Raw genomic sequence first — 12,444 nt, 5'->3', positions numbered from 1 at the left:
TGCAACTGTGTTCTTTGTGCTTATATGATATTAGATTCGAGTTGAAAGTCGTTTCAAATCCTACATAAAGAGTATGGATAAATCATGGATCACAAGTGAATGGTTTTCTAGGGAGACAAAGGTTTATAAACAAGGGGTGGATGGTTTTCTAGCTTTTGCTACAGAAGATGATGCAATATCTGAGTTGTTGTAACACTATAAAAGCCATCAACTAAAAATAATGAATTTAGTTATTACGATAAATAGGGTAATAAATTTTTATTCAAATGTTTATTATTTATTTGGTAAATTTTTTATGATTTTTTGAGTAATTTAAAAATGCATTTCGAAAAAAAGTAAACCCTCCCTAACCCTAAGGCCCACTAGGGGCCATCTCGCCACTGCCCCCTTCCCTTCTCGCCACCGCCCCCGTCCCCCACCACTGGCACTCAGGCGAGGGGATTCCTCTGCCGCCGCCTGCCGTCGCCTTCTGCCTCCCGGCGCCCACTCGGCTTTGCAGATAGTATTTGCGGCTCGGCCCCCAGCGTGCTCAGTCTCGGTTCCAGTGCCCGCTTCGATGTACCTGACCACGGTTGATAATTTCGCGGGTACGGATATATGCTATCTATATCCGTCACCCGTTGGGCATATGACATGTGGACCCAAATCCTATTCTCCCATACGTCAGCCGGCCAGCCTAGTGGGCCGTGAGTCCGTGACCCAGCGTCCTAGGCTCCCAGTCTCCTAAAGTCCAGCGACCAGCAGCTAGCAGACCTCGACAGGCTCGACTCCTCCTAAAGTCCAAACCCTAGCCGCCGCCCGCGAGGCTCCAGCAGATCCCGGTCCGCCACTCTGCCCCTCATCTCCGAGTCTCCGACCTAATCACCTGAGTGCGCCGCCCCGCCTCTCCCTCAGGCGCTGTTCGCTTGTCCGTGCCTCCACGATCCGCCCAGGGCCCAGGCAGTTGCTGCCTTGCTGGCTGCTGCCGTCCGCCAGGCCGCCCAGGCACACAGCAGAGTAGCAGACAGCCGCGGTCAGCTACGGCCAGCTACCAGCGTCCAGCTACCAGCCGCTACCAGCCGCGGTCCAGTCCAGGGAGGCAGGGACTTCTACTGCCAGCTACCAGCTGCGGTCCAGTCCAAGACTCCAGGGACTACATGCCATTTCGATCGGGTATTCGGGTTAGTGCTTTTGACCTTGCTTTTTTGTTTGCTGCCCACACTAGAGTACATGTAATATTTTACGTTGTTGGAATGTTAAAAATATTGTTTGGAATGCTGAAATTATTGTTTTGGAATGTTGAAATTATTGTTTGGTGCTAAAATTATTATTTGAGGTTGTTGGAATGTTAAATTATGATAAATTTCTGTTACATTGCAGGGAGGAATCTTGTTATTGACCAATATGATGTACCTAAAGTAATTAATTATGGTGTCACAATTGCCAAGGCTATAGAGCTCCCAAATGCACTTGAGCATGCAGGTGCCACGCTACTTCAAGAAGTAAGGTGCTACATTTCTTGTGTCCTTAAATCAATTAATACCACTGCTACAGACAAGTTCTAAATTGGTTATACACATCTAAAGCTCAAGTCATGTGCCATATGATATTTTATACATTTGTAGAGAAAGGAGCTTTAGCTTGGTTAGGTTAGAAAAGTAAGACTGCACCCCTGCATATGCTCAAATGATGGAAAAATATGAGCCATCTTTTTTTGGTTACTTCTAAAAAAACATTACTTTGAGGTATGACATGTCATGTTTGTGTATGCATGATCGGCATCATCAGATTACTCTGTGGTCGCCATAGTAATTCTGAATTTCATTTTTAGCTGTTGTGTCAATATCATCTGGCAATGATGAATATGTCGCCCCGTTCAGGTTTATGTTCTTTCAACTCTAGCAAGGGACAATTCACAGTGAGAGTTTTCTCTGCTGGAGCACTGTAGGGAAAGGACAATGCATATTAAATAAGATCAAAATTCAGATGAAACGTTGAAGCTGCGCATTTTTATTGCTATAGCTTGTTTTGTGATAAATGCTAATGAATTGATCAATCCTTGTTTACCAATGCAGATCGGTCCTGACCAGATTGAAGCTCTGTATCAGTATGCCAAATTTCAGTTTGAGTGTGGTAACTACTCAGGGGCTGCTGATTACCTTTACCAGTATCGTGCTTTGTGCACAAATAGTGAGCGAAATGTGAGTGCCCTCTGGGGAAAGCTGGCAGCAGAAATCCTAATGCAGAACTGGGACGTAGCTTTGGAGGAACTCAACCGCTTGAAGGAAATAATCAATTCAAAGGTTCTAACTTCAATGTTTTGTTCCATGTTCTTTGTTCTTTGTGTACACTATATCACCAACCATGTTCCTTCCTGATCTTTGGACAGAACTTCTCATCACCTCTGAATCAGCTCCAGAACAGGATATGGCTGATGCATTGGGCTCTGTTCATCTTCTTTAACCATGAAAATGGTAGAAATGGGATCACTGATCTGTTCTTCCAGGACAGGTCTGTCTGTTACAATCTCAATATTTGTCATTTGCTGACATGAAATTACAATTTGTACCATTCTGGCAATAGTAGTTTTGGGAGCAGCATTTTATTATCAACAATTATTGAGATATTAAAACATTCTTCGACATCTCTACATTTCTGTTTAGATGCACATAGATATTTTGATTCATAATTAGTGAACACTGCATTTTTTATTGACGAAGTTCTTAGTTTTTTACTCTTAAATAAATGTATCAGGTGATATACGTGCATGTTTAGAACTACACTATTTTCCACTAGTAGGTTTCACATAATTCTTTTTTTTGGAGAAATTTGAGCTTGATTCAAACTCGTTCTTTTGCAACTGTGTAATCCAGTTTGAGTCGCTACTATTTTTTGTCTTTAAGATTATGTATGCTCAGAATATACTAGTAAATTTACATTCACTTGTTTCCCTTGCAGGTACTTGAATGCTATACAGACAAATGCACACCATCTTATTAGGTATCTAGCTACTGCAGTTGTTGTCAACAAAAGGAGAAGGAATATGCTTAAAGAGTTGATTAAGGTCATTCAACAGGAGCACCATAGCTACAATTATCCCGTAACTGAATTTCTGGAATGCTTATATGTTAACTGTGATTTTGATGGTGCTCAAGAGAAACTCATAGAGTGTGAGCAGGTAACTCTGGAGCAGCTAGAGTGATGTAGTTGTGGGCTTTTGAACAATAGCTGGAGTGATATGAAACATTAGTGATGTATTTGTGGGCTTTTGAACTGCTTCAAGCTGGAGTGATGTCGTTGTGGTGCTTTTGTGACTGATCATCTCTGAAGCTTTTGTGAATGATCTAGCTAGCTATCTGTAAATGATCTAGTTGTGAATGATATTATAATTATGATGCTTTTGTGAATATATAATTGTGGTGCTTTTGTGTTTATGTGATGGATCTATGACTGTGGTATACTGATTAACTGTGTATGTCTTTATGATTTGTGTATAAAAATTTGTGATTTTTGGTTCTTAATTAAATGTATATTATTATTAATAATAACTGTAAAAAGGGCGACTTTCTGTTGGTTGCTAAATGTATAGTATGACGACTTACGGTTGGTTGCTAAATCTATAGTACAACAACCCACGGTTGGTTGCTAAATGTACAATATTAGCAACGGACGGTTGGTCGCTAAAAAGATGTCTGTCGCTAAAGCCTTTAGCGACGGCACTTACAGCGACCATCCTTATGGGTCGCTAAAAGTTTTTAGCGACCAACCGTAGGTCGCTGAAGGTCGTTTTAGCAACCAACCGTAGGTCACTGTAAGTGAACCGTCGTGTAGTGGCGGGAGACGATCGAGGGGGAGCTCGGTCGCTTCCGGCTTCGCAAAGGGGAAGAGCCACAAGACATGTACAACCGGCTCAAAACCTTGGTGAACCAAGTGCGCAACCTCGGGAGCAAAAAGTGGGATGACCACAAGATGGTTAAGGTTATTCTTAGATCACTTATTTTCCTTAACCCTACTCAAGTTCAATTAATTTGTGGTAATCCTAGATATACACTAATGACTCCCGAGGAAGTAATCGGGAATTTTGTAAGCTTTGAGTATATGATCAAGGGCTCAAAGAAAATCAATGAGCTAGATGATCCCTCCACATCCGAAGCACAACCGGTTGCATTCAAGGCAACGGAGGAGAAGAAGGAGGAGTCTACATCAAGTAGACAACCAATCGACGCCTCAAAGCTCGACAATGAGGAGATGGCGCTCGTCATTAAGAGCTTCCGCCAAATCCTCAAGCAAAGGAGGGGGAAAGATTACAAGCCCCGCTCCAAGAAGGTTTGCTACAAGTGTGGTAAGCCCGGTCACTTTATAGCAAAATGTCTATTTCTAGTGACAGTGACAGGGGTGACAACAAGAAGGGGAGAAGAAAGGAGAAGAAGAAATACTACAAGAAGAAGGGCGGCGATGCCCATGTCTGTCGCGAGTGGGACTCCGACGAAAGCTCTAGCGACTCCTCCTCCGACGAGGACGCCGCCAACATCGCCGTCACCAAGGGACTTCTCTTCCCCAACGTCGGCCACAAGTGCCTCATGGCCAAGGACGGCAAAAAGAATAAGGTTAAATCCAAATCCTCCACTAGATATGAGTCCTCTACCGATGATAATGCTAGTGATGAGGAAGATAATTTGCGTACTCTTTTTGCCAACCTAATCATGCAACAAAAAGAAAAATTAAATGAATTGATTAGTGCCATTCATGAGAAGGATGATCTCTTGGACACTCAAGAGGACTTCCTTATTAAAGAAAACAAAAAGCATGTTAAGGTGAAAAATGCTTATGCTCTAGAAGTTGAAAAATGTGAGAAATTAACTAGTGAGCTAAGCACATGCCATGATATTATCAACAACCTTAGAAATGAAAATTCTAGTTTAGTGGCTAAGGTTGATTCAAATGATTGTAATGTTTCAATTCCCAATCTTAAAGATGATAATGTTGATTTACTTGTTAAGATTGAAGAATTAAATGTTACTCTTGCTAGCCTTAGGATTGAGAATGAGAAATTAATTGCTAAGGCTAAAGAACTAGATGTTTGCAATGTTACAATTTCCAACCTTAGAAGTGAAAATGATATATTGCATGCTAAGGTTGTAGAATTAAAAACTTGCAAACCCTCTACATCTACCGTTGAACATACTTCTATTTGCACTAGATGTAGAGATGTTGATATTGATGCTATTCATGATCATATGGTATTAATTAAGCAACAAAATGATCATATAGCAAAATTAGATGCTAAAATTGACGAGCATGAACTTGAAAATGAAAATTTTAAATTTGCTCGTAGTATGCTTTATAGTGGGAGACGCCCTGGCATTAAGGATGGCATTGGCTTCCAACAGGGAGGCAATGTCAAACTTAATGCCCCTCCTAAGAAATTGTCTAATTTTGTTAAGGGCAAGGCTCCCATGCCTTAGGATAACGAGGGTTACATTTTGTACCCTGCCGGTTATCCCGAGAGCAAAATTAGGAGAATTCATTCTAGGAAGTCTCACTCTGGCCCTAATCATGCTTTCATGTATAAGGGTGAGGCATCTAGTTCTAGGCAATCAACCCATGCTAAATTGCCTAAGAAGAAAACTCCTAGTGCATCAAATGATCATGACATTTCTTTTAAAACTTTTGATGCATCTTATGTGTTAACTAACAAATCCGGCAAGGTAGTTGCCAAATATGTTGGGGGCAAGCACAAGGGGTCAAAGACTTGTGTTTGGGTACCCAAAGTTCTTGTGTCTAATGCCAAAGGACCCAAAACCATTTGGGTACCTAAAGTCAAGAACTAAACTTGTTTTGTAGGTTTATGCATCCGGGGGCTCAAGTTGGGTAATCGACAGCGGGTGCACAAACCACATGACAGGGGAGAAGAAGATGTTCTCCTCCTACGAGAAAAACCAAGATCCCCAACGAGCTATCACATTCGGGGATGGAAATCAAGGTTTGGTCAAAGGATTGGGTAAAATTGCTATATCTCCTGACCATTCTATTTCCAATGTTTTTCTTGTAGATTCATTAGATTACAATTTGCTTTCTGTATCTCAATTATGCAAAATGGGCTACAACTGTCTATTTACTGATGTAGGTGTCACTGTCTTTAGAAGAAGTGATGATTCAATAGGATTTAAGGGAGTGTTAGAGGGTCAGCTATACTTAGTAAATTTTGATAGAGCTGAACTCGACACTTGCTTAATTGCTAAGACTAACATGGGTTGGCTCTGGCACCGCCAACTAGCCCATGTTGAGATGAAGAATTTTCATAAGCTTCTAAAGGAAGAGCACATTCTAGGATTAACAAATGTTCATTTTGAGAAAGACAGGATTTGTAGCGCATGCCAAGCAGGGAAGCAAGTTGGTGCTCATCATCCACACAAGAACATCATGACGACTGATAGGCCGCTCGAGCTCCTACACATGGACCTATTCGGGCCGATTGCTTACATAAGCATCGGCGGGAGTAAGTACTGTCTAGTTATTGTGGATGATTATTCTCGCTTCACTTGGGTGTTCTTTTTGCAGGAAAAATCTCATACCCAAGATACTTTAAAGGGATTCTTGAGACGAGCTCAAAACGAGTTTGGCTTAAGGATCAAGAAAATTAGAAGCGATAACGGGATGGAGTTCAAGAACTCTCAAATTGAAGGTTTCCTTGAGGAGGAGGGCATCAAGCATGAGTTCTCTTCTCCCTACACGCCACAACAAAATGGTGTAGTGGAGAGGAAGAATCGAACTCTATTGGACATGGCAAGAACCATGCTTGATGAGTACAAGACTTTGGATCGGTTTTGGGCCGAGGCAGTCAACACCGCCTGCTACGCCATCAACCGGTTGTATCTACACCGAATCCTCAAGAAGACATCATACGAACTCCTAACCGGTAAAAAGCCCAATATTTCATATTTTAGAGTCTTTGGTAGCAAATGCTTTATACTTGTTAAAAGAGGTAGAAAATCTAAATTTGCTCCTAAGACTGTAGAAGGCTTTTTACTAGGATATGATTCAAACACAAGGGCATATAGAGTCTTTAACAAGTCCTCTGGACAAGTTGAAGTTTCTTGTGACGTTGTGTTTGATGAGACTAACGGCTCTCAAGTAGAGCAAGTTGATCTTGATGAGATAGGTGATGAAGAGGCTCCGTGCATCGCGCTAAGGAACATGTCCATTGGGGATGTGTGTCCTAAGGATGGAAAACATTCACCAGTATAGCAGTAGAGTGGTTGGTCGGGAGCTGTCGTGCAAGCGAGTTGGGCCGTGAATCGCAATCCGGCCCACTAACCCTCCCCTAACCCTAGCCGCCCCCCCCCCCTTTTTTTCCCCCTTGGGTTGTTGCAGCTGCCCCCTTCCCCTCCCCTTTCTCTTGGACGCCCCCCCCCCCCTCTCCCATCTTCTTCCTCCTCAAATCTTTGCAGCCCTCACCACCCAAAACCCTAGCCGCCCCCCCCCCCCCCCATTTCTCCCCTTCCTCCAAGGTGCAGCCCTCCCGTGTGGTTCTCCGTCGTGTGGCTGCGATCTCAATTGGAGTTTGGAGGGAGGAAGAAGGAAGGAGGAAGGGAAGAACCTAAGGTGAATTTGTGATTAACTTTTGTTGTTTTTGTGCTGCAATCAATTGGATTATGTGTTTATCTTTGCGAATCGGTAGAGGTGCTGTCCAGGAATTTTGTGAGTGGGTGAACAGCAGTAGTTCTAGGGATTTCTGGGAATTTTCGTGGGGTAATTAGTGGGAATCAGTGGGATAATCATGTAGAGCTTTGTCATACCTTTCCAACGAGTACTTATGCGCTCGATTCGGAGTTATAATTTAGGAGATATCGTTGTTTGAATCCGGGTATGTTGCTGTCCAAAAAAACAGATTTTTCAGGTGGATGAACAGCAGTAGTATTAGCAGTTTCTGGGAATTTTTCGTGGGTAATTAGTATTAACCAGTATTATAATCATGTAGGGCTTTGTCTTATCTTTCCAATGAGTACTTATGTGCTTGATTTGGAATTATATTTTAAAAGATATCGCTGTTTGAATCCGGGTATGTTGCTGTCCAAAAAAAACAGATTTTTCAGGTGGATGAACAGCAGTAGTATTAGCAGTTTCTGGGAATTTTTCGTGGGTAATTAGTATTAACCAGTATTATAATCATGTAGGGCTTTGTCTTATCTTTCCAATGAGTACTTATGTGCTTGATTTGGAATTATATTTTAAAAGATATCGCTGTTTGAATCCGGGTATGTTGCTGTAAAAAAAAACAGATTTTTCAGGTGGGTGAACAGCAGTAGTATTAGCAATTTCTGGGAATTTTTCGTGGTTAATTAGTGCTAACCAGTATGATAATCATGTATGGCTTTGTCTTATCTTTCCAATGAGTACTTATGCGCTTGAATTGGAATTATATTTTAAAAGATATCGCTGTTTGAATCCGGGTATGTCGCTGTCCAAAAGAGAAAAAAAACAGATTACAGGGTTCATCTTGTGAACTGTTTTGGGCTAATTAGATGTTGGAATTTAATTATAAATTGTATACAAAACTTGTGGGGAATTTTATGTAGATGCCTCTGGAGTTTTTGTTTGTTACCAATGCTGTCATAATTTTGAAGTTATGAAATTATTAAGCAGCGCCGCTGCAGTTTGGTGGGTGTGGGGAGAGATGTAACCCGCGGCGGGGTTTGAGTTTGTGCGTAGGTGCGGCGTCGTTTATGAGCCTGGTTATGTGAAATTGGTGCACTAAGTTGTGTGTCAAAAACAGGTGGTGGACTTCCAGATCGTACTTAGGGATTTGCCCAAACTTCCGGTAAAGGCAAGTAAATACAGTGGTGGTTGCTACCGTTTGGTTTGCATCCTATTCCCTGTCATTGAGTATGCATAAGTTTTAAATATGTTAATCATTGAATTCTATGATGAAGTTTATTTGTTCGAAAGTATTAATTCTCAATTGTCTAATATTGTGGATGATCATGATTTGGTAATGATATATGTGGTTGATTCCCATCATGGATGGAGTTGAAGTATTTTTTTTGAATCACGTTATATGAAGTGTTGTAGGCATGTCATGCACATTGCATCATCCATCTTGCATTCTGAAGTTATGTCGTGATCTTATGGTCCGACTGTACCGGTACATTTTTAGCATCGTACGTTGCCCGAGGAGGGGTACGATGCGGCTTCATATCCTTAGAGGTATGAAGGCAGAAGTCATCCTTGCATTCGCAGACATTTGCACTCATGAGGTATATATATGAAGAGTGACATTACTATGTTACTATTGTGGTTTCTACCTGCGAGGTGTGGTAGCTAGGAGTGTTGTACGTTGTATACGTGCTGCACCTTTGTAATAAGAAGGTTGTGAAATCAAGTGGTGGTAAAACAATATTCTTATGTGGTTAAACAGTTTGATATTATTTTACTTGCTGAGATGTGTCATCTCACTCTTGCATTACTCAATGCAGGTACTTGATACATGTTGGGAATGAGGGGAGTAGCAGCACGTCCACTTTCACTCTCATAATAGCGCTGCCCAGGCGTAGCCATGATTTAATTAGAAACTTGTTGTCAAAAGAAGTTTATTTTTTTGCTAGTCGTGCGCACTGGTTAATTCAGTTCATGTCGTATGTTTAACTTCCCTTTGCTAGCCGATTAATAGTACTTGGTATGTTTTTGTCATGATATATGTTTATTCACTGTTGTCCCCCCTCATTTATGCAATTTTGCAAAGGAGATGCTGCCAAAATTTTATATAGATGTCAGAAGTGTAGTTCAGTAGCATTCCGGGGTGTTTGTGGACCCCGGGGTGTTACAGTTGGTATCAGAGGATAGGCTTTAGATTCTACGCAATTTGAAGATAAATTTGACACACTTGCACATATAGGAAGGGTATGGGTTCGTATATCTTTCATATTAGTACTTTATTGTATAGATGACTAGAACTTCCTTACTCCAAATTCCTTTATGGTTTGATGGGGTACGTCATTAATGACGTAATGCTGGATATGATATGTTATTTCTATTTAATATTGGTTTCTTGATGTGGTTGTTATTGAAGATATTATGCAAGTGAAGCTACTACTGTACTTGTTTTATATACATATTGTCATGATGTTTTTTTTGATGCAATGTTTTCAAATCTCTGAGCTATTACTATCATATATTTCTATATGCTTGACTGTGGATGTTTTTTTTCCAAAAGGATTCTTGGGTTCTAGTACTTGTAGGACCGATTGTTTATTGAGCTTGTCTATAGTGGGTCTAATCCGACTTGGTGTAGTGTGAAAACACTATATAATGTAGTTTTATGGTGTTGTTGAGTTTGATTGACTGTTGGGTTACAACCCAACTTATCAATGTAATATTTCTATGGGTGCAATGCTTTGCGCCTCACTTTTTTGGCTAGTGTGGCTACTTGCTAACTTGATCTTAGTATAAAATTGGTTTGTCTCTATAGAGCAAAGGCAACATTGTAATGTCTATGAAATCTTGAGACTGGTAGAACTCAAGTGAATTTGTAAGATGACGTGGATTGATAAGTCCAACCATGTTTACCTGATAGGTTTTCTTATTATGTGCAACCTTATTTTTTTCAACAATAAATAGGGTGGTTTCAAGTGGATTTTATGTCGTGCATGTTTTCCTTCTATGGTTTGTTTCAATGGCCATAAAGGCTATGCATAATTTTTAGTTGTTGCAGGCTAGTCATGTGGACGATATTGACAACCCATTTTATTTTTTTTTATTTGCCAACATTGTATGGTAGTTTGATTTTTTTTTATGATCAGTTTCTCTATGCATGCTTGTTGAATCATTATTTGGACCGCTTTATCTTAAACGAAGTCAATGCTTAACTGGGAGTTGCTTATGTTTGTTAGTCATCTATCTCTTTAATGATGGGGTTGTTGCATCGGATTGAGATTTTTCTTATATGAATGATGGTTTGATAGATCATGTATGTCTACTACTTTGAATGCATCCTGTGATATCACGAGGTACAAATTGTTCAAGTGCAGTAATAGTAGGTTTTGTTGTATGTGAGGTTAATCAAGGTAGTTTGGTTATGTGGATTGTCTTATTGACATCCAATTACTCCTGATGAGCATAGTATCGTGTTGCTATTTTAGTATGGAAAGTAATATTTATGAAGCTTTTGCATGAGTTTGTGTCAAGAAGTACATTAGTTTTTCTTGTTGTTATCCCTCCATTGCTTTATGAGTATTGCAAATTTTATCTCTTTTGAGAAGAGGAAAAGACGTTACATGACATGAGCACCATTTGCTTCACGTCAACAGAATAGTTGTGGAGAGCTCTAATAGTTGGATTCTAGTGTAATAACAACCATGTCTTATAGTGCTAGAGACGGGTATGTCAGGTGTTTCATACATTGTCGATACATGGATGTTTGACCTTAGTGGCATTAACAAACGAGGTTGTTTAATTCGTTGATTGTTGTGCTTAGTGTTCTAACCTATTAGGTAAAGTGTTGCTTAAAGGCTTTGGGGAGTTGCATCCCCATTTGGTAGTGGAAAATCCTAGTGTTGATCGCACCTGCCAATGCCTTGGGTTTTATTTTATATTGTTTTTTTATGGGTAAGGTGTTGTTTGGTTTTGGGAGTCATTTTAAATTAGTTGGAGGCTGAATCAGGCTTCACTTATCTAGAATGTTTTGTAGTAGGCTTCTTCATCTTTGCATAGGATGCTCAATCACCCAGTTTGGTCTAAACATTGGAGAGTTATGGGTTTCCTATAGCAGCCTTAATTTTGTACGGAAGTATAGACATTGAAGACGGTAAATTTTGGTTTTTGTTGGATTATGAAAGTTTTAATAATTTCATGATCTTTCCAAAGATTATTGGTTTGTAATTTTCATTGCATATAATTGGAGTTAGGCTACTCTGAAGTTGTTACACCGTTGTGTCTGAACTTTAGGTATCGTTAAAACCACCAATAAATCGACCGTGTTCTGATAGTTTCAGAGCCCAAATTTGGGAATTCTCTTTAAGAAAAACTTTTAGTTTTTCTAAGTACCTTTTAATGGGTATTTACTTGTAATTGCCTATTAAATAGATTGGGAGAGGTGGTTGTCCGGATATAAGTCGAATCTCTGATGTGCAGTATCTCAGGTTGAGTTTAGCTGTAGGTCATGCAGAGTTGAGGGTTATAAAGATAAATTTGGGTGCAACTTTATTGCAAATGTCGTGGACAATTTCCAAACTTTTCCAACGCATGTTCGTTGTAGTCTTAAGTTGAGTATAGCAGGAGTTATAGGATTTTGAATTTTAGTTGTCCAATATTTCTATCCTATCAGTTTTGCAACAAAGCAGTTGCATTGTTTTATCGGTTTGGAAACCAATTCTGAGACACTCATTATAATAAAAGTTTTAGGGAATGTTATAACCTTTCCAATGAGTTTGTATTTGCAAAATTTTGTTAGATGCAGATTGGGTGAGT

At 40.1% G+C, this 12,444-nt stretch overlaps 1 protein-coding gene across 1 annotated transcript; it reads left to right on the top strand.

The window, feature by feature from the left end:
- Positions 1 to 2,021: 2,021 nt before the first annotated feature.
- LOC103644767 (eukaryotic translation initiation factor 3 subunit E) lies at positions 2,022 to 3,181 on the top strand. Its single transcript, XM_008667926.4, has 3 exons — positions 2,022 to 2,282; positions 2,369 to 2,490; positions 2,938 to 3,181. The coding sequence occupies exons 1-3, from the start codon at positions 2,049 to 2,051 to the stop codon at positions 3,179 to 3,181; spliced, it is 600 nt and encodes a 199-aa protein (XP_008666148.1). The 5' UTR covers positions 2,022 to 2,048.
- The last annotated feature ends 9,263 nt before the right edge of the window (positions 3,182 to 12,444 follow it).

This window comes from Zea mays, chromosome 1, assembly GCF_902167145.1.
Source record: "Zea mays cultivar B73 chromosome 1, Zm-B73-REFERENCE-NAM-5.0, whole genome shotgun sequence".
Classification (NCBI taxonomy): domain Eukaryota; kingdom Viridiplantae; phylum Streptophyta; class Magnoliopsida; order Poales; family Poaceae; genus Zea; species Zea mays.
This window is presented reverse-complemented; position numbering and strand designations above follow the sequence as displayed.

What these genes read in the sequence shown, in the direction of transcription:
- LOC103644767 (XM_008667926.4), top strand. Translation starts at nt 2,049, where the DNA reads ATGCAGATCGGTCCTGACCAGATTGAAGCTCTGTATCAGTATGCCAAA. An exon ending in AGGAAATAATCAATTCAAAG is followed by an intron (nt 2,283 to 2,368) that starts GTTCTAACTTCA and finishes ATCTTTGGACAG; the next exon opens with AACTTCTCATCACCTCTGAA. An exon ending in GATCTGTTCTTCCAGGACAG is followed by an intron (nt 2,491 to 2,937) that starts GTCTGTCTGTTA and finishes TTTCCCTTGCAG; the next exon opens with GTACTTGAATGCTATACAGA.